At 36.9% G+C, this 21,402-nt stretch overlaps 2 protein-coding genes across 5 annotated transcripts; both read left to right on the forward strand.

The window, feature by feature from the left end:
• Positions 1-1,731: 1,731 nt before the first annotated feature.
• LOC120069810 lies at positions 1,732-18,243 on the forward strand. Of its 4 annotated transcripts, none has more exons than XM_039021629.1 (10): positions 1,732-1,848; positions 2,156-2,248; positions 2,536-2,670; positions 2,779-2,868; positions 3,743-3,892; positions 12,011-13,584; positions 13,869-14,781; positions 15,134-15,377; positions 16,223-16,292; positions 17,612-18,243. In XM_039021629.1, the coding sequence occupies exons 1-7, from the start codon at positions 1,786-1,788 to the stop codon at positions 14,761-14,763; spliced, it is 3,000 nt and encodes a 999-aa protein (XP_038877557.1). In that variant the 5' UTR covers positions 1,732-1,785; the 3' UTR covers positions 14,764-14,781; positions 15,134-15,377; positions 16,223-16,292; positions 17,612-18,243. The 4 variants fall into 4 exon arrangements, with proteins under 4 accessions (XP_038877557.1, XP_038877564.1, XP_038877575.1 ...); XM_039021636.1 differs by having other exon boundaries at positions 12,014-13,584; XM_039021642.1 differs by having other exon boundaries at positions 1,805-1,848; positions 2,589-2,670.
• LOC120069106 (S-protein homolog 6-like) lies at positions 17,536-17,964 on the forward strand. The gene has a single exon (XM_039020791.1). The coding sequence runs from the start codon at positions 17,536-17,538 to the stop codon at positions 17,962-17,964; it is 429 nt and encodes a 142-aa protein (XP_038876719.1).
• Positions 18,244-21,402: the final 3,159 nt, after the last annotated feature.

The following is a 21,402-nucleotide window of genomic DNA, read 5'->3' on the forward strand; positions in this document are numbered from 1 at the left end:
AAGTCGAAGAAAGACAATAAGGAAGTGAAGGGCCCCGAGAAGATTGTGAAAGGCACCGCGAAGGAATCAATGGTCATAATTCGACCCCGTTAAAGTTTTCCTCAAAAGGGAAAGAGAATAAGATGGAAAAGAAAGACGAATGAGGCAAAAGACGTCGCCTAACTCTGACAGTAATAAAAGTTATAATTAGGGGTGGTCATTCAAACCGCAAAAATTGAACCGTTTCTAAAAATCAAACTGAACCGAACCGAAAACTCAATGAAACCAAAAAAATTGTTTTGGTTCGATTTCACTTTCGAAAACCGAATTTGAAACCGAACCGAACTGTTTTTAACTAATATATATATGTGTGTGTGTGTGTGTATATTTATATATTTAAAAAAAGAGTAAAAGCGAGTTTAAAACCGAACCGCTTTTAATTTAAAGAACAAAACCGAATCTAAAACTGAACCGAGCGAACCGTTTTTAATTCAAAAAAGAATATAATATAGATTTTTAAAAATGCCAAAATTGAATTTGAAACCGAACCAAACCGTTTCCACCATTACTTATAACTGATAAACTTTAATCAACAATACCAAAAAAAAAATTAACAACGTATCTATGCATTTACTTATATTTCATGGAAAAAAAAAAAAAAACAAGATCGACATTCTTCAAGCCTATTGGTGATAGAGATCTATCAATGATAGGCCCCACTAAAATATACATTTGAAGTTTAAAGCACATAAACAAATAGATTTCTATCAACATCCTGAAGTTTAAAGTACCGTAACAAAAAAAAAGAACATGTAGATTTCTATCACCGATTTCAAACATAATGAAGTTTAAGTTACCTAAGCCAATTGAAGTAGATTTCTATCACTTATAAACCCCAGTCAACCTATGCATAAAAAACTACAAATAATCAAACTGAAATAATAAGCAGAGAAAAGAAACAAGTTCAATAATCTTATGCTACACTTTTAAATCTACAAAGCAGAGAGAAGAAATAATAAGCAGGATTACACGCCATGGCTCACAAAACCATAAGTGGTTGGCGAACGATGAACGATGAGTGCGCTTGAAAAATATCCTTGAAGAACATCATCGTTGATGATGGATGTTAAACGGAGACGTTAGGGTTTTTTCGATTGACAGATGTTAGGGTTTTGACAAATGTTATAAATGAAGATTGCCGTTTGAAGAAGATCAATGGGGTTAGGGTTTTTTTCGAAAAAAAAAAAAAGAGGAGAAACTAAATGAAGATGGAAGCTATCTATCACTGAATGGCAAATTGACGATGAGAGCTGGATGAATGCAAATCATCGATGGATGAAAGTCGAATCATCAAACAGTTTTGGAAAGGTGAATCTGATCGATTTTGATCGTGGATCGTAGAATCCGAATCGTTGTCTATTGGAAGTGCAATTTGATCGTGGAATCAATTTGGGTTTGGGCTTATTAGATTTCGATTGGCTGTTTAGTCTTTTTGTATGAACTGGACTCAAATTTGATCACATTTATAATTTTTTTTAGTTAATGCTATATCTCAAAAAAATTAGGTTTGCAACTAGCCGTAACCTCAAAGAAAAAGTCACGGCTATACCAGAAAGAAACATCGTTTGGGTTGTTGGGGCGGCCCATATAAAAGAACATAAGTCTGGGGTAAAAATGAAAATAACGAAAAGTAGAAGGTCATATAAAATACAACTCCCTGGCTTAGTTTTTACGCGTCATAAAGGCGGGAAAGCTTCAAATACACAAACAGGAGGATTACGCGCGCGAGAAAGAGCAAGGGAAGCCATGGACGGAAGTAGATCAAGCGGCGATTTGCAGAGCATTCTCGATGCCATTTCGTCTTCAGATGTAAGCGCCATTTGAATGCATTGCATCTCGTTTTGGAGTTTCTTTCTTCTGGTTTTCGAAAGACGGTTTTTAGTCGAATTTTATCTTGTTAGCTAGGTTTCAGTTGCGATTATGTTTCAATTGTTCGTTACTACTTGCAAATTGTGGTTGAATCCACAAGAATTTATAGGTATCCTCAATTATTCGGAAATTTGCAGCTTGTTTCTTCATTTTCTTCTGGACGAATTATTTTAGCATTCTCTTGAATATTGTTGAATTTCCGCTACTTCCTTCCAGTGGCTGATTGACGTGCAATTGCATTTTGCAGGTCGTTGAGAGTCGTGTTCAGTTGCTCAATAAACTGGAGGATTTCGAGTTATCAAGTAAATCAGACTTGATTGCATTAGTCGAAAGTCTTGTAGTATCCGCTCGCGATTCTTTTCATTTCTAATGTTTTTTGTTTTTCTTTGGCGATTCTCGTTGTCGCGTACTTTTAACAGGATGTGAATAGGAGGTATTGGCATGTCATTTTCCTTTCAGATCTGCACGTAATTAGCAGCTAATTAAAGTTTTGGCGCAATTTTTTTGATCTGTTTATTCTTGATTTTATTACTACTGAGTCCTGATTAGATAAGAACAGTCATAAAAAAAAATTCTTTAAATATTAATATTCTGAGTAAATGTTTGTATACCTTGACGGAGAGCTTGATATTTTGGGAAAATTTCACCTGTTTGGATGTGACGCAATGCCTTTTGAATAGAACTATTTTACTCGTGGCTGTAAAACGAGTGGAGAAGGACATAGCTGACTGTCTACCTCAGTTTCTCACACTCGGAGTCAAGGTAAAATTTTTTGTTAGTTCTCCACACAGCATTTTTCTCACAGCTGGCAAGTAAATGTACGAATTGATAACCTTAAGATAATATCTAATATCATGTGTTTTTCTTTAGGCAAGTATCTGGTGTAGAAAGCATCTAAAGATGACGCTTATGTCAATCCAGGAGTCACAGGAAGAGGAGCATTCGAACCTGTTCTTTCAGGTGACAAATATTAGTTAATGTACATCTTACTGTCCGTGAAGTAGATTTGTAATGAATGCGCATGTGCACAAATACCCCTAATCGTTCTTCCATCAACTTAGATGCAATTTTGTTTCAGACCATGATATTTAGTCAGGGATTTTTGCAATGCAGATTTGAAAAATCACGTAGTTCTAAAATTGTCAACAGGATTTATTCATAGCTCTACTCCACGACATGACTAATACTTTCTTTTGGACAAACATCTCTTTATCCGCAAACTACTCACCTAAAACTATCTCTTCCCCTAAATTTGGAATATTTTTGAAACAGATCACTCTTTTAAGATTATTCCAATTTTATCGGATGTCCCCAAAGGGACACTATTTTAAGATTATTATTATTATTATTATTATTTTCAAAAACTAACATACAGATGTAAAAGATCCCCTGAGTCCTTTGTGTGATGTGCAATCACGAAAATTGATAGGCATCACATCCATTATTTCTTTCTTGAATAACCAGCATGAACGTCTGTACCAATTGTAAAACTTATAACTAGCTATGTAGATTATATCAAGACTATTTTTGTGTTAACTTTTTGGATCATAGAATATGAAGTTTCCTATATTATCACCAAAGTACTCGTGTGAGCCCTCACTGGGACCAATAAATTTCTTTCTCCTCGACGCATTGTGCCATTGCCATGGTGCTCTGCCTGTCTTCTTGTGGCTGGGTTGCTTCTTTTATGTTTTATCCTTACACATTTGTGCTGGCATAAGTATAAATAGTTTTATTTTCGAGACCTTTCTTGTTAGGGTGGGAATTGTTGTTTTCTTAATTATAAGGTTTAAATTAGTCTCTAGCTTGTACTCATTTAAATTTCTTTCTGCAGCTTCTTTTGGATGCATTGAAATTTTCTGCTGCTAGCTTTTCAGCTCTGGCAAAATGTCCTCCTTCTGAAGACAAGGCGTTGATGAATTCCGTTGAGAATTTTACCTTGGAACAGTTGAATTTAATGATTGAATCAGTATCAGAAATTCAGGTACTAACTGCTTGCATGTTGTATTGATTCGTGGTAAGAAATTGAGGGGGCGTTTGGGGCTAGAGTTATCATCAAAATATAATAACCACCTCTTGCTATAGTAAAAACTATTTCAAAACCTCTAATTAACTACTGTCAACACTATTTCAAAACCCTCATTTGTTATGGTATTTACTATTTACTACAGTGTTACGGTTTTTATTATTTTACATTCATCATTTTTTTATTATTTGCTGCAGTGTTTACTACTTCCTTCTCAAATTAAAATAGTTTACACTTCAATACATACTATTATAACCTAAACTAAAATAATCTACACCCTAAACACAAACCATCATAACCCAACTATAATAACCTAAGACTATAATAACTAGCTCATCACCCCAAATGCCTCTTGAATGGTTAGCTCTCCCAGATTTTCTTTATTTCCGTTTCCTTTTTAATATCAAACTCAGGTAAAAATTGTACTTTGGAGGTCAATTTGAGAGAAACAATACCGTCAACATCCAGGAATTGCTGTGGTTGGCAAGAAAATATTGTACAAGCATCTTCAAACTGCTTTGATAAAGTCACATAATCAAATTTGAGGCTAATGGCCTCAATACTACTGCTTAGATAAATGATTAACGACGAAGAGGCTAGATGTGTTATTAACTCACGTTATCTTTTGTTGAAATCTAGGAAGACGCAGTAACTCTTCTAGGATTCTTGTTTCTGTTACTTATTTTTTTCTTTTCTCTGTAATCATTTTAATCTCTTATGAGATTTGATGCTATAAAAATGGATATATTCAATGTTGGAGTAAATTGCTCTTCCTCATATTATCCTTACTATGATTATGTTAGGAACCAAGGTAGTATGGGCTACCTTTATCCCACAACAGTTAGAATGAGATGACTAATATGGTACTTGTTAAAAAATAAAGAATAGGGAAGAGAAGGACAACAAGGTTACGTGGAAACCCTAGTACAGGGAGAAAAACCACGATATAAAGACTTTTCTTATTCTTTAAATCTGATACACTGAATACACATGGACACACTGTATAAATAGACAATAGGAAACCCTCGGGGTCTTACACAATTACGTAAATGCCCCTAGGTTAATAGCCCTATTTTCAACACTCTCCCTCAAGTTGGAGCATAGATATCGACAAGGCCCAACTTGCTTACACAATAATTAAAATTTTGTCTCAGTAACCCTTTTGTAAGTACATCAGCAACTTGTTAGTTTGAAGGAATATAAGGGATGCATATGTTTTCACTGTCCAATCTCTCCTTAATGTAGTGTCTGTCTATCTCTACGTGTTTAGTTCTGTCATGTTGAATTGGGTTGTTTGCAATACTGATGATAGCTTTATTATGTCAAAACAATTTCATTGGAAGCTCATTATCTTGCTGGAGATCTGATAAAACTTTCTTCAACTAGATTTCCTCACAAATCCCTAGACTCGTGGCCCGATACTCAGCCTCAGCATTACTTCTAGCAACAACTCCTTGTTTTTTACTTCTCCAGGTGACTAGATTTCCCCAGACAAACGTACAATACCCATACATAGATTTTCTATCAACAACAGACCCTGCCTAGTCAGAATCAGTGTAAGCTTCAACAGATCGTTTATCGGTTTTCTTGAACATTAGGCCTTTACCAGGAGTTCCTTTCAGATACCGAAGAATACGTTCAATTGCTATCATATGATCCTCACAAGGAGCTTGCATAAACTGACTCACAACATTTATTGCATAAGAAATATCTGGTCTTGTGTGAGACAAGTATATCAACTTCCCAACTAACCGTTGATACCTTTCTTTATTAACAAAAATTCTATCATTCTTATCACCGAGTTTCGCATTGTATTCTATTGGTGTGTCAATAGGTTTACACCCAGTCATACCTGTTTCTTTTAGCAAGTCCAGAGTATATTTTTGTTGAGAAACTGATCTATCCTCTTTTGAGCGAGTCACTTCCATTCCCAGAAAGTATCTTAGCTTCCCGAGGGCTTTAATTTCAAACTCTCTGGCCATCTCTGTTTTTAGTCTTATGACCTCTACATCATCATCCCCAGATAAAACAATGTCATCAACGTAGACAATAAGAACAACTATCTTCCCTGATGTTGATCTTTTTATAAAAAGAGTGTGATCGGAATGCCCTTGAACATACCCCTGTGCTTTCACAAACGTTGTGAACTTGTCAAACTAGGCCCTTGGAGACTTTTTCAATCCGTATAGTGACTTCATCAATCTACACACCTTATTTTTGAATTGACTCTCGAACTCGGGAGGGGGACTCATATAGACTTCCTCCTCAAGTTCCCCATTAAAAAACGCATTTTTAACATCAAGTTGGTGTAGATGCCAATCTTTATTCACAGCAACTGACAAAAGCACTCAGATCGTGTTAAGTTTAGCCACAGGTGTAAAAGTTTCAGAATAATCTACTCCATAGGTTTGAGTAAAACCTCTTGCAACAAGTCTAGCCTTGTACCGGTCAATCGTCCTATCTGACTTGTACTTTATAGTGAATACCCATTTACATCCAATTGTCTTGTGCCCTTCAGGCAAAGTCACCAGTTCCCAAGTTCTATTCTTTTCCAGAGCTCTTATTTCTTCCATAACAGCAGGCCGCCATTCTGGTTTTTTTCATTACAACACTTATGTTATCTGGAACCACCTCAGTGTCCAAGCTAGTAGTAAATGCCTTGAACTCGGATGTCAGATTACTATACGTCATGTAACTATGCATAGGGTATTTAGTACATGAACGAGTACCTTTCCTCAGGGCTATAGGAAGATCAAGTGATGCATCACGTTCTTTCACCTCTCTAGGCTCTTCACCCTGATTGACTATCTGTGTATCAGAAACTTCAGTAGTATCTTCCACATCATTAGCAAGGATCATTTCATCCTTTGCAGCTTCAATCATTTCATCCTCTGCAGTTTCCCCTTCTATCACTCTTTTAGTATTACTGCTTCCTTCCCCCTTGTCTTGCCTGCCTTCATCAGTCTCCATACATATATCAACATCATTAGGAATATACGTACCTGGACCTGATGGCGGGTCTGACTCCTGCACTGGAGCCAGCAGTTCTGGTTCAACAGGCGACGTTGCTTCCTTCCTGAGATTCTTCCTGTAGTAAGTTTTCCAAGGAACTTGATTGATAGGAAGGACCAGACTATCATGCTCAGGACTAGGGTTAGACAAGATTTGAATGGACGCTGACTCTAAAGGAATAACATAAGATGACTAGTAGAATACAATGTAAGTTTTCCAATGGACTTGATTGGTAGGAAGGACCAGACTATCATGCTCAGGACTAGGGTTAGACAAGGTTTGAATGGACGCTGACTCTAAAGGAATAGCATAAGATGATCAGTTAGTCTCTTCATTTATGTTCTTCCCCTGAAGATGACTAACAGAGATCCTCGAGAAAGGTAACATCCATGGAGATATAGTATTTTCGAGATGACGGGTGATAGCACTTATATCCACATTGATGAAGTGGATATCCAACAAAGACACACTTCTGAGCACGAGGAGTAAATTTCGTGCGGTTTGGACCATGGGAGTGAACAAAAGCAACACAACCAAAAACCTGAAGAGAAACATCAGAAATCAAACGAGTAGTAGGAAAGGACTCTTTAAACAATTCTAAAGGAGTATGAAGATTAAGAATACGAGAAGGCATCCGAATAATGAGGTGAGCAGTAGTGAGAACTGCATCTCCCTAGAGGTACGACGGAAGAGTGGCGAATAACATAAGAGACCAGGCTACTTCAACCAGATGCCGATTTTTACGTTCAGCTACTCCATTTTGTTGCGGAGTGTAAGCACACGAGCTTTGGTGGATAATACCCTTAGAAACAAGAAACTCTCTGAAGGAGGCATTAAAGAATTCTCACCCATTATCACTTCTTAAAATCCCAATCTTTGTTTTAAATTGAGTTTCGATAGTTGTGTAAAACTATTGAAAAACAGAGGACACTTCAGATTTATCAATAAGAAGGAAAATCCAGGTGAGACGGGTGTGATCATCTATAAATGTGATAAACCACCGTTTTCCAGTGGAAGTAGTAACCAGTGAGGGACCCCATACATCACTGAACAAGAGAAAACGAACTTGAGGGTTTGTAAGGCTGAGAACGGAAAGAAACACGATGTTGCTTGGCACGAATACACACATCACAATTAAAAGAAGAAGTACTAGCATTGCGAAATAAATGAGGAAATAAATACTTCATATATTGAAAATTTGGATGTCTTAAGCGAAAATGCCATAACATAACATCATTTTCAGAAACAGAGAAATTTAAAGACATAAACCCAGATTAGTGATTATTCCTAGAGGAAGCTTCGTCAGAAAGAAAGTATAGTCCCTTATCGTGCCGGACAGTGCCAATAGTCATCCCCGATTTCAGATCCTGAAACAAAATGGAATCTGGTGAGAAAATCGCCTTACACTTCAAATCTCTTGTTATTTTACTGACAGATAACAAATTATACGATATTTTAGGCACATGTAAGGTATCACGTAGGATTAAACCATTAAACGGATAGATATTGCCCTTTCCTGCAACAGGAGCAAAAGACTCGTCTGCAATTCGAATACGCTCATTACCAGCACTTGGATTATATGACATAAATAACTCTGAGGAACTTGTAAGGTGATCAGTAGCCCCTGAATCCACAATCTATGGTTTTTTACCATTTATACTAATCAGGCCAAAAGAAGGGAAATTACCTGACTGTGCAATTGCACTCACCCCAACCGTACTTAAGCTGTGTTTACTGTCACCAGAAGATTGCTTATGAGTTTGTTTATCTATTGAATCACTTACCAGGGCACGACTAGTATTAGATTTGTCATGAGACTGTCGTCACCTGCTATTTGGGGGCTTCCCGTGTAATTTCCAACATTGGTTCTTTGTATGCCAAAGCTTCTTACAATGTTCACAAACGGGTGGAGGTTTTTTATCACCATCAGTACCGGACGGCTTAGCGATGAAGGCGGCTGTATCAGTAGTAGAAATGATATTATTCATGGCACATGATCGATCCTTTTCCAGTCGTATTTCAGAACAGACTTCTCTAATTGAAGGAGTCGGGCGCTGACCCAATATCCGACTACGGACACCATCAAACTTTGGGTTTAATCCTGCCAAAAACACATAAACACGATCTACTTCTTCAATCTTCAAATATTGGCCCCATCCTGTGGACAATTCCAGACAATCTCTCTACACAAGTCCATCTCCTGCCATAGCATTAACGGTTTGTTAAAATAAGAAGTAACATCCATGGACCCTTGTTTGCATTCATGGACCTATTTGTGGAGTGTATATAGCCGAGAGACATTCTGTCTTTTGGAATATAGATCTTGCGCTGTCTCCCAGATATCCTTGGTTGTTGCAGCATATAGTAGTGGTCTTCCTATCTGGGGTTCCATACTATTCACCAAAACAGACCGTAACAACGAATCTTCTTCTTTCCAAATTCGTTCTTGTGGATCACTTGGGGCCGACTTTGGAATTTCCCCTGTCAAATATCCAAACTTATGACGCCCTTCCAAGGCCATCCGGATTGATTGGGACTAGGAGAAATAGTTCTGGCCATTTAATTTTTCCCTTACGATAAATCCTGCAGAATTACCCATCGAACCAGATAAGTAGGAAACATTAGTCACTATAGGTAATGAGTTTACCAAATTTTCTGAATAAACCGGTTGAGGATTTGCACCGAATATCGTATCCAAATCAGAAATCTGCTGTTGTAGGTAAGTCAACCGTTGTCTCACATCGTCTGGGTAACGAGTTGAACTACATGTGGTTGGAACAGGTTCTGGTCGCTTGGGCTGTTCAAGACCTCGGCTGTTGAACGTGGAAGGACCATTGAGTCGGGCTGTGAAGGAAGAAGGATTGGTTGAAATAGGATCGACTGGCGCAAAAAATTGGGTTGTGGAAGAACTATCGAGTTGAGCAAAGACCCTCGGGTTGGAGCTGAAATAAAAAAAATGGGTATGGGTCTGCCCATCGCTGGTCTGTCCTGGTTCAACCCGAAACGACCCGATTTGCTCTAGATCGGTACCAACTCTGTTCAGATCAGATTGATAAACCTGCTCCTCGCGTCCGATGCTGCCGATTCTGCCCTGATTGTGATGGCTCCGATCGAAGGTCATCTGTTCTTCGCGTCTGAGGCTGCCGATCCTGCCCTGATCGTGATGGCTTCGATCGTAGGTCGTCTATTCTTTGCGATCAGCTCCAGCTTCGATCGTGACCGGATACTCCACTCGCTGGTTGATTCTTCTCAGACCGTTGTTCGTTTGCTCTTCTCGGCCTTCTCCAATCGCAGTCGAACGATCCACTTGCGATTCCCGAGTTCGGCTCGTTTCTGCGTGGAGAGACCCGATCGGCTGATGGCGACTTTCCGATGAATGCAACTGGACAGTAGAAATTAACTCCGGTAGAGCATCCTGAAAACATTCTTTTACAGCTGCTCGGATCGCCGTTTTCATGTCAAAACTCGAAGACCCATCAACAGAAGAAGATTGGGGTTGATTCTCTTCCATAACGGCTAGGGTTTCGTTACTGCGCTCTGATACTATGTTAAAAAATAAAGAATAGGGAAGAGAAGAACAACAAGGTTACGTGGAAACCCTAGTACAGGAAGAAAAATCACGATATAAAGACTTTTCTTATTCTTTAAATCTGATACACTGAATACACAGGGACACACTGTATAAATAGACAGTAGGAAACCCTAGGGGTCTTACACAATTACATAAATGCCCCTAGGTTAATAGCCCTATTTTCAACAGTACTTAAGTGACTTGGCTCTCTCACTTCAATAGCTGGCTTTTGGAATGTGGTTCTCTAAGATGCTTAAGTCTCAATTCACTAGAAAAAGAATATACACAGAGGTAGTAGTTCATATATCTATTATTATTATTTTTATCATGCATGACTAAATTATAGAATTTCCAAAATCCAAATAAGAAAAGATTAGTTGGCATCAAGTTAACTTTCTTGGTTTTATTAGTAATTTCAAGCTATAGTATTGAGTTTACCGGCCTTTAGTTTGATTAGGTGATTTAACTAAACCAGTTTGGAGATTCTTGCCAAACATAGCAATTCACCTATTATTGGTAGGGTTGGCAAAAAAAGCCGACGGGGCGGGGATTCCCCGATTTGACCAGGGATGGGGTCAAACCGGGGAATTTATTCGGGGCCCCGTCCGGGGACGGGGCGGGGATGGGGACAGTATCCCCGCCCCGACCCCGAATTTATATATATATATTTATCCCCTCTCCAGTCCCTTCTCGCTCTCTGCAATCTGCAACAAAACATCCCTCTCCTCTCGCTCTTTGCATCGCTCTCGCTCTCGGTCTCTGCATCGCTCTCGCTCGTGCTCCCGCCTTCCCTCGCGCTCTCGCTCATCCCTCCCGTCTCGCTCTCGCTCATCTCTCTCGATCTTGGTCTCGCTCTCGCTTGCTCATCTCTCTCGGTCTCGCTCTCGCTCTCGCTTGCTCATACCTCCCCTCCGTTGAAGTCTGCCATGAATGGGGCCCTGCAGGGACCCTGTTTCCCCGATGGGGAATCCCCGCCCCCGTCCCCGCGGGGCGGGGATGGGGGACAATTTCCCCTACGGGGCCGGGGACGGGGGATGCCCCCCCGCCCCGCCCTGGCCCCATTGCCAACCCTAATTATCGGGTATTGAGAACAATTTAATAGAACTCCACGGTACATTTATTTCCTCGGTTTAATTTTTGAAACTAAACCTGGATTAAGTGTTAGTGTTGGCTATCTTAACCATTCTATGGTTTCGTATCTTGAAGTTTCTTTTGCTCGTCATCTTTAGTCTTATGTGTATAAAATGGAATATTAATTGCTTGAAATTTTTCGTGTTTGCATGTAGACCCTTCTCCTTGACAATCTTTTTTTAGAAATACTTTCCTTGAGGAGTGCAAACTTTAATCCTTACTCTTTCCCTCATATTTCTTAAATTTCCTAGTCTATTCTCTCTTTGTGACAGTATTGCTCGAAACAGGCGTGATCCGTCTTGAAAAACTATTTGTTGTTTGTACTTCATTTGACATCATGACAACTTTTTGGTTTCTTTAAGCAGAGTATTCGTGAATTTGGCTCAGAAATATTGAAAGCTGTTCAGATGGTCATTGATGCGACAATAAAATTTTCCGAGTTTCACTCACAAAGCCTAGATTGGGAGTCCTCTGGTGAAGAATTTGATAAAACCAGCAGTTCTGTTAACCATGTCATAAACGTACACAAGCGTATAATTGAGAAGTTATGTGAATTGGGCACCATTGCAGCCAAAGGTGGTGGAGGATTGGTGACCATTCTTAATGTGTCATGGAAAGGAGTGTTTACCTTGCTTCAACATGGAAAAGTGGTGTTATCATCAAAGTTGAACATAGCAGCCATTATTCTAAATCTAGTTTCACTTGTCATCAAGCCTCTGCAATGTGCATCAGCGACTTGGCCTTCTGTAATGAAAGAAGCTGTCTCTGCAACTGATGCCAGACGGATATTTCTTCCAGTCAAATTTTTTCTGATTAATGCTGTGAAAATATCATGCCTTTGTCCTTCCCAAGCTTATCTAGTACGTAAGGAGATTATTCTCTGTGTCCTTGTGATCTCCACATATAAAGTTTGGCTAAGCAATGAAAAGTTACTGGAAACTGTGACTGAAGCGATCACTGAACTTTTGGAGCAACCGTGCTCGGACTTAGTCAAGTGTATACTAAATTCCACTGATCTAAAACAAGACCTGAAACATGAGATAATGGATTTGTTATTCACTACCAAAAGGTGTTCTTTTCCAGATGGAGATCCTAGCGCTTGTTTTAAGATAGATTCAGTGAATGGAATTTTTAACACTAATTGTGAGGGCATGAATGATGCCAAAACCCTATTGCTTGGTCGCATTAATTTTCTACTTAATTTGATGAGGCATTCTTTTGATCTCAGTGATGATGCAAAACTTCTGATCACCACAAAACTCAATTGGCTTTTGGACGTTTTAGTTCAAGAAGATGTATATGCATCAGTTCTTCTCCTGCAAGTTCCTTTCTTATATTTCTCAGGCAAAACTACAGAGCTAAAGTGGTTTCCTCTATTATCTTCTCTTTTGCATGCATTGAAGACTTTCATGGTTGCAGTCTCCAAGACTTATGCTTGGCTAGAATTGCAATCCTTCTTGCTCGACAATCTCTTGCATCCTCATTTTCTTTGCTGGGACATTGTTATGGAACTTTGGTGCTTTATGTTGCGCTATGCTGATAATGGCCTGGTGAATGGTGTCATCTCTAATCTTTTTTCTATAATGAAGTTGTTGGCATCATCAGAGCCAGTTCTCGTTTACAGTTCTGCTTTGAGAAAAATGGCTAGGTCTATAACTATGCTACTGACATATGGTGCACATACTAAACTAAACGAGATTTGTGAGTCTATTTTCATTCAAGACAAATCTCAGCTGTCGATTGTGATATGGGTTGCCTTGATCTTGGAAGGCTTTCCCTTGAACTTACTTTCTGAGAAGATGAAAAATATTGCTATTCAGAGTATGATTCGTGATTATTTGAGCTTCATTGGTAATTTCAATGAGACTTCAATGTTGGCTTCCTCTGTGACTATTGGGTTGCCAGTATTTTCTGCATCTACTACAGTACAATCCATGTAAGTATTCATATGTTGCCTTGTTAAGCTTGTTAAGGAGACTCTACCTTTTCAAACTCTCTACACTCCTTAAAGCCCCTCTTGACTTAAAATTTTATTAATACAGGTAGTTTTGTGCTTTAGCATTTTAGCAGGCGATCATGTGATCTGTTTTTCTGTTTGCAAATGGAGTTGATGTCGTATCTTTTGCAAACTTTCTTTATTAGCGTTCTAATATGAAGTTTTTACAAATTCTCAGTCTCTCATTTATAATTGTGTTATTTGGATGGCATGATGTCCTACAGGAAGTTAAGCACCTCTGATATTGATGTGAGAACGTTGAAGTTCTTACTTACTCTTCTTCGTAGCTACAAAATCTCTGGCGTTGAACAAGCAAAGGGAGTCTGTAGACAACTAATATCTGAAACATTGGGGATCATCTCGTGCATGAAGCACCTTTATGCAGCTAATGAGATGGAGGAAGTCATCTTGGAGCTTGAAAAGCTTTTTATCTCAGGACCAACGGCCTCAGATGCTCTGTTATATGAATGCAAACCAGGTTTGGCTCCTTTCCTGGCAGGGCTTGCACACATTAAAATGACTGAAACTGATGATAATGCAAAAAGCTGTGCTGTGTGGGAGTTATATCACATGTTATTTAAGGAGCGTCACTGGGCATTTATACATTTGGGGCTAACAGCTTTTGGATATTTTGCGGCACGTACTTCTTGTGATGAGCTGTGGAGATTTGTGCCGCAGAATGCAGCTCTTTCATATGATTTGGAATCAGGAAAACAGGTAAATGAAGAGGGATTTATGTTAGAGTTTAAAATATTTCTTGAGAAGGAAATGGCTCTCCTCACAGTAACACCGAGCTCTGAGGAGCTAGCACTGCTTATGAAAGAAGGACTTGTGTTAAAGGATATGTTGAATACGACATTGAAATTATGTGGAACTGGCAACAGATGTAAGAGCATGGAGATCGATGAAGGACCATCTAGCAGGAAAAGAAAGCTTCCTGAAGGAATCAGTAAGGGAATGGAATTGCTAAAGAATGGATTAAAGTTTATGCGCCAGGGCCTCTCACTGTTTGAAGAAAGTCATGTCGATTCCAGAGAACTTCATAACAAAATTCGGAGTCACTTTTCTGGCCTCGAAGATGAAATATATCGCCTGGGCAGCCAGGGCGGAGTTGACTAAGTAGTCTCAAATCCAGAGGTACACTATCCTTATGGCATCGCTTACGTGCGAATGAATAGAACTGTTCATAGTTGTCAACATACATGTAAATAACTAACTTCTTGTACTACTACGTTGCTTTTATTTTCGTGGACTGAAACGGGGGTTAAAAATGTTTTGGATTTATCTCACGACCTTTCAGTCAAAGGTGTATCTTAAGGTTTAGCTATGCTCAGTTTGGCATTTTTGCACTGCGAGAACATATTTATCTTCTTTTAATGAGATGGGGAATCTTTTTATGCATGGTTTTGTAATCATAGCTTCAAATAAAAAGAAATTTAGATTATATTCTCAAATTATTAATGTCTTCTTTTTCTCCTTTCCGTTCCAGACCCAAAAATCCAGCTCCACGCCCCGTGTGTCAGTGACTTATGGTTCCGCCCGTGCCATCGTTCTGTTGCAGGAGGAACCGGATGCCAGTTAGTGGAACCACACTTGCCATCAGTCTTTCCTATAATGATTAATGAACCATTTTGGTTTGTGCTTCAGTGGTGAGGCCGAGAAGTAGACTGCCGCACAGCCTTTCTTTGGTGCCAACTAGGGGTTTAGAAAGGTTTTTTTTGCTACTCATCTCGGTAATTTTCTCTCTAGAAACTTTGTTCATTCATCATTGTTAGAGAAAATATCTAGTATGGTAGTTAAGAAATTTTTTCATACTATATTCATTCATTGTTCGTCATAAAATAAGATATTAGATATTATTATATCAGTAGCATTTATTAGGGTGATATTAGAAATTTTCCCATTGATGTTGATCTCTTTTTAAAATACTTAAAACTTTCAATGAGATAATTATTTCTGTATTGAAACCATTGATGGCATTTGGCTATATGGTCCATTTTTTCAGGCACTAGAATTAGTATAAGACGAGTAGACGGTAGCAAAGCTTCAGAGAAAGTAGAAACAAATGATAGGATTTCTCGAACGTGTTGCATTGCCAATGAACAGAAATTGAGGCGTCAATATAGTATAATGTTTAGGCGACTGATATTATTCCAATATGGAAGAATTAGAACCGTCATTTTTACGATAGTACTATTGTTCGCATATTAACGACTGATGCCACTATAGGACCGTGACAGACACCATTTTGTTCTTAGAGTGGATAAGGCACTATCTCTCTTTCCTTTTTAAAATTATTATACCAGATCCTCTCTTCGCCTTAACTTTTTGTTACGTAGGATGAAGATTTGAGTTGAGAGATCTATTCGGTGTCAGTGCCCCTATGAGGCAGAAACCTTGTTTAGGAAAGGGTATGGTAAAAGTTGCGTGTATGAACAGTGATCAATAACTGTCTACCTAAGCACCACTGAACAGTGAGGATTTATTTATTTGGGAAGAAAAAATCTGGAGTAAAAGTAGACTATGTAGTATGTATAATGAGGAATGATTTAGACTTCGCCTTACGCTTTGACCGCAGCTTTCCAACTTGAAAAGGTCCTCGGAGCGCACGAAGATTTTCGAAGGAGATACTTTCAGTGGACCTACAGGTATTCTGAATTTTTTTTAGTTTTCGATTTATAAAACTAAATTTGTTAACTAACATAACAAGTTTGTCTAAAATTTTCACAATTTTTGCCATACTTGGGTGCACAAGATTAAAATATATATTTTTCTTAAAAAGAAGAATTTGCCACTTGAAAAATTATGATTAGACAATTTAATAGGATGCATAAAAATAGGTGCTGCTTGGGATGCTACTAAGTATTTTTCTCTCACTTTTGAAACACTTTGAAAGCCTTAATCAATTTTTTAATACAGAAAAATCAGTTTTTTGAAAATTAATTATTTTAGTTTATTATTATTATTATTATATATTTGTGAGTGTTCCTATCTCATAGAACAACCGTGTGGCTCTACTATATTTGTTAAGAATTTATAAGACGTCGAAATTTTAGGTGGGAGTCACCCAAACTTGAACTCATTCCCTCTTACTTTTTTGTTATCTTAACCCTTGTTGACGAATGAGGCTGAGCCTAGTTCACAGTGATTTTTAGTTAAAAATTTTCATTGACTTGAATTTTAAAAACTATTTCGATAAAAGATTACAGGATGATCAGAAATAAAACCATTATCGAAGAGCTTCTAACCAATTATATTCAACTTTTTTAATTCAAAGTGTTTACATGAGCACTAACACTTTCCGATGATTATAGGTTCGTATTTCTTTTAATAGAAGTTTATAGTTATTGTAAAGTACTTTCGGGACTATTGGCGTTGCTATTATATAAAGCTCTTTCACATCGCATATATTAGTCCACGGTGTGATAATTAATTACACTGCCATTTTCTTCAGGGGCTAACATGAATACACCATCATTAAGATTTTCATCATTTTAATAAAGAAAGTTCTGAAAAATCACGCGCCGCGTCACTGCTAGTGGGTGTGCATCTATATTTTTCTCTTCCAGATGTTCGATATATAGAACATGTGTCAAATTAATGGAGGAGCATATAATCCTCACTTGATTTGTTTACTCTCTAGAAAAGAAAAGAAATACGGTTTTGATATCTAAGTTTTCACAACCATTTCTTTTCGTATAGTCTACATATTTAACACAAGAAATGAATAGTGAAAGTGCATTTCACTGAATTAGTACATTCTCATCATTGAGAACGTAACTAGTCTAGAATTACCATTCTTAAAAAACAACTAGCTTGAGACCATATAAAGCTCGAGCAAGACTGCCATCATTTACACCAGAAATTTGAATTTTCCATTCTTTCATGATCATGAAGATTCTCATTAGCATTCTGATGCTCATTTTCTTCCCGTTCTTCTCTGTTTTCGTGTCATTGTTACCTGCAGAGCAACTGTTTGGCATAGAATACGAAGTCCGAGTAATCAATGGCTTCACAAACAACTCCTCACTGCCTCTGGTGATATGGTGTGCGTCCAAAGACAGTGATATCGGTGGGCGTGCGCTCCAGGAGCATGATGATTTCAGTTGGCCCGTCAAGACCAACTTCTGGATTACTACAACCTCTCAATTCTCATGCACTGTCAAATTGGACCGTACAAGGAAGAGTTTTGATGCATTCAAGGTACCAAGAGATATCTATCGCTGTAGTGCTCTCAGGAAATGCTCTTGGTTGGTTATGGAAGATGGGTTTTATTTCAGTGACGACGAAGTAAACTGGAAGAAGGATTTCTCGTGGTAAAGCACTAGAAACCAGCTATAAGTTTTCTCTACTCTGTTCTACTTCTACTTCTCTACTAGTTTTGCTTTTACTGTCTTGATCTTGGCCTTTCCTAAGCTAGATTCTATAGTGTAGTTCAGGAAAGGAAAGGCTATTTTGAATCATAAATATGAGTTTAGCGAAGGAATTTGAGTTCCCCGGTTATCTACCTAGTAAAAATCGCCTTTTTTTTTCTTTTGTACGGTGTACCTATTGAATCTATGTTTTTTTTCAGGCGAATAATAAATTTATGTTTGTTCAGTAATCCTGTTGCATATAATGGTCGGTAATACTTGCTTTTTATGGTATTTGATTTGGTACGTAAAATCAGGCGTTCACTAGAGACGAGTTCTCTGCTTTTTGGATGCTCTAGATCTTACTGTCTCAATTGTGCTTTTTCCTTTATTTTTCTCTGTAGACGTGAGGGTTGAAACTTGAAAGGCCTGTGTTTAGGTAGTTTATTAAGAATTGATTTCTTCTTTCTAATCGCACCTCCACAACAAGGAATATAAGGTGCATGATGTACTACAAATGAAGACTAGAGGGTATGTGTTACTATTTAACTCAAAACCATTGTTTCACTCTGTGAGTGTGAATTGGTAAGAGTTTGGGGGTCTTTTATTTACTTTTTTTTTTCTTTTAATTAAGATCGTAAGAGACCAGTTGGAGAGAGACAAACAAAGAAGTTGAGACACAGGAAAACAGAGGGAGAACGTGTTAAGAAAAAACTAATTAAGTTTCAGAATCAGCAAGCCTCTTAGATGGTCAACAATCTGTACCTAAATCAAGCTACTTGTTTCAATTCAACTCCTAAATCTATTAGCATTAGCCCTTCCAATTTTCAATTTTGAGGAATAACGTAGTAGTTATTAGACAAGCCCCATAATTTTGATAGGCTCAATCTTAGACCCAGCCAAACTTGTAGAACAATGTTTGAGGACAAAAGGATTGCCAGGGTGGAGGAAGTAGGTTAAAAAGGAGGTTTCATGAGAACAAAACTACCAAAGTCAGGTGCAAAAACAAGAGATAGCCATTAATTAAGCTCGAAGAAGGAAAAAAAAAAAAAAAACGAAGAATCTCCCATGATTGATATGTATTTTTTCTCTTGAGGTTGGAGGTTCAAATTTCCCTTCTTTTCTTTTGTGATAAAATTTAGGAGTGGAATCGATTACTTAAGTTTATAGTATGCTAGAAAATGTTAGTGTTAGGGAATATGGAACTCTAGATATCTCTACAACGGTATATACACCTATGATTATCTTCTTATATGAATTGGATGTGAAACTTTAATCGCAACAACTAATAATTAAGTTGTGACTAAAATTGTTAGTTGAAAGGGGATAATGTTATAAAAATGTTGTATATTCTGAAGTGTGTGTGTAAATTAAATAAAAAAAAAAAAAAAAAGTTGCAGGCTAAATTGAAACATCCACAGAAGTGGATTGTTTGGGTATTTGGCATTTCTCTCCGTCGGCCCCGCCCATGGGTTTCTATTAATGTGGTATTTGTGGATTGGTTTTTAGGCGGGGATTGTAAAATGATATACATCTTTTGCTTGAAAAGACCAAACAAACATATATAACGAAATGGGAAATATTGAATTTTTGATGCAGGGCCCCAATTCTACGCTAAAGATTTCCCTGACATGATGTACAGATTTCCTCTGTTTTCACATGCTCTTCCTCCATTTGTTGGTTTGGACTGCAACATAATTGTTACCAAATTTCGAGACATCATTTTCGCTTTTCTTTTCTTTTTCTTTTTCTTTTTTTCAGAAAATCCTTTTCCCCCATTCTGTGTGGTGGTTTCGATTTTTTTTTTTTCAAAAAATATTAAATATCTTTTGGATTGATTAGAGAAAAAAAATATTTTTCAAAAGTGTCATTTTTATTTAAAATCTTAAGATAAAAATTGTTTAAAATATACTTTCAAAGTATTTCAAAAATCATTTTAAAAGTCATTTTAAATAGTTGTCAAACACTCTAATGTTTTTTTTAAATAACTTATTTTCAAAATTAAATACTTAAAAAGTTAAACCCAACCATCTTAATAATTTTGTCAATTTAGAAGGTATTCAATATGTCTTTAAATTTTAAATTTCATATTTATAGATCGTTAACTTTGAAAATGTATAATAGATTTTTAAACTTTTAATTATATTTAATAAATTTTTAAATTTTAGAAAATATCGAATAAGTTAAAAAACTTATTAGACACAAATTTAAAAATTAAAAAAGTGTATATGATTCAGCTTAGAACCAATGCAAGTGATTATGTCATAGAGAACAAGGAATGAGCTACACACTACACTCTAATCAAACAACAAAAATAGTAAAAAAGAAAAAAAGAAAAGTAAAAATTGCTCAAGGATGAGAAAAAGTCATGATGTAGCATAAGATTTTGAATATGATATCTAAAAAAATGTGGAGCATCAACATTAACACAATATATGTATAAAAGCAAAATCAAATGGTGGTAGGAATAAAGGAAGTACCATACTTGGAAATTTTCCCAATATTTCAATGTCCGGTGGCACATTATAGCTAAAGCCAACGTCAGTAGAAGCCTCCATGTGAATCATAACTCTACAAATGATGAAATCTTTGTTCCCATTGCTAACTTTGTAAAGTTCTTAAATGCAATAATTACACCAAGGGACTTACATATGGAACTAACCAAAACTCCAATCACCACATATTAACCATTAACAACAATCATATCAAGTCTTTTTTTTTTTTTTTTAAAAAAAAACCTATTAAAATATAATATCTTTATAGTATCAAATCTTTTTGTTCTTCAAATTGCACAACTAGCCTGATTTGAAATTGGAGAAGACCGAACCCATATCATGCAAATCAATTTTTTTACATTATCTAGTAAGATTAGATTTCTTCTTCCTCCTTGTCATTAATAATGACAATAATCTTATTTAAATTATTGCACACACTTTATTGGACATTTGCACTAGAATGTTGTCTAATTATATGAATACAATATGAAACAAGGAAAATTGCTTACTTGAGCAAAACTCAATTAGATGAGACAATAAAACTTTATCCAAATGCTAAATGGTAAAATTCTCTCTCCTACATATTGTTTAAATTCAAAATAAAGATATTGAAAATTTGTAAATCAAATGAAAATGAAACTGAAAATAAATAAAATAAAAATTATAATGAGTGGTTGTGATGTTTGTAACTTGTCACATAAAAATAATTTGTAAGGATGCCAATAATTTAATTGGTGCACTTATTTGGACATTTTTATGCAATCTCATTTTCTTTTCTCACACATAACCAATATACTATTTTTGGTTTATAGTATATTAATGATAGAGGCAAATTAAGATGATATATATATATATATCCAAAGTAGGGAAAAGAAAATGGTTATGATGGTTTCATATGTGGGGGGCAATTC

Source organism: Benincasa hispida, chromosome 1 (assembly GCF_009727055.1).
Source record: "Benincasa hispida cultivar B227 chromosome 1, ASM972705v1, whole genome shotgun sequence".
Lineage (NCBI taxonomy): Eukaryota > Viridiplantae > Streptophyta > Magnoliopsida > Cucurbitales > Cucurbitaceae > Benincasa > Benincasa hispida.

Coding starts and splice junctions, on each gene's coding strand:
- LOC120069810 (XM_039021629.1), top strand. CDS start 1,786: ATGGACGGAAGTAGATCAAGCGGCGATTTGCAGAGCATTCTCGATGCC. Junction 1,849..2,155: donor ATGCCATTTCGTCTTCAGAT/GTAAGCGCCATT, acceptor TGCATTTTGCAG/GTCGTTGAGAGTCGTGTTCA. Junction 2,671..2,778: donor TTCTCACACTCGGAGTCAAG/GTAAAATTTTTT, acceptor GTTTTTCTTTAG/GCAAGTATCTGGTGTAGAAA.
- LOC120069106 (XM_039020791.1), top strand. CDS start 17,536: ATGAAGATTCTCATTAGCATTCTGATGCTCATTTTCTTCCCGTTCTTC.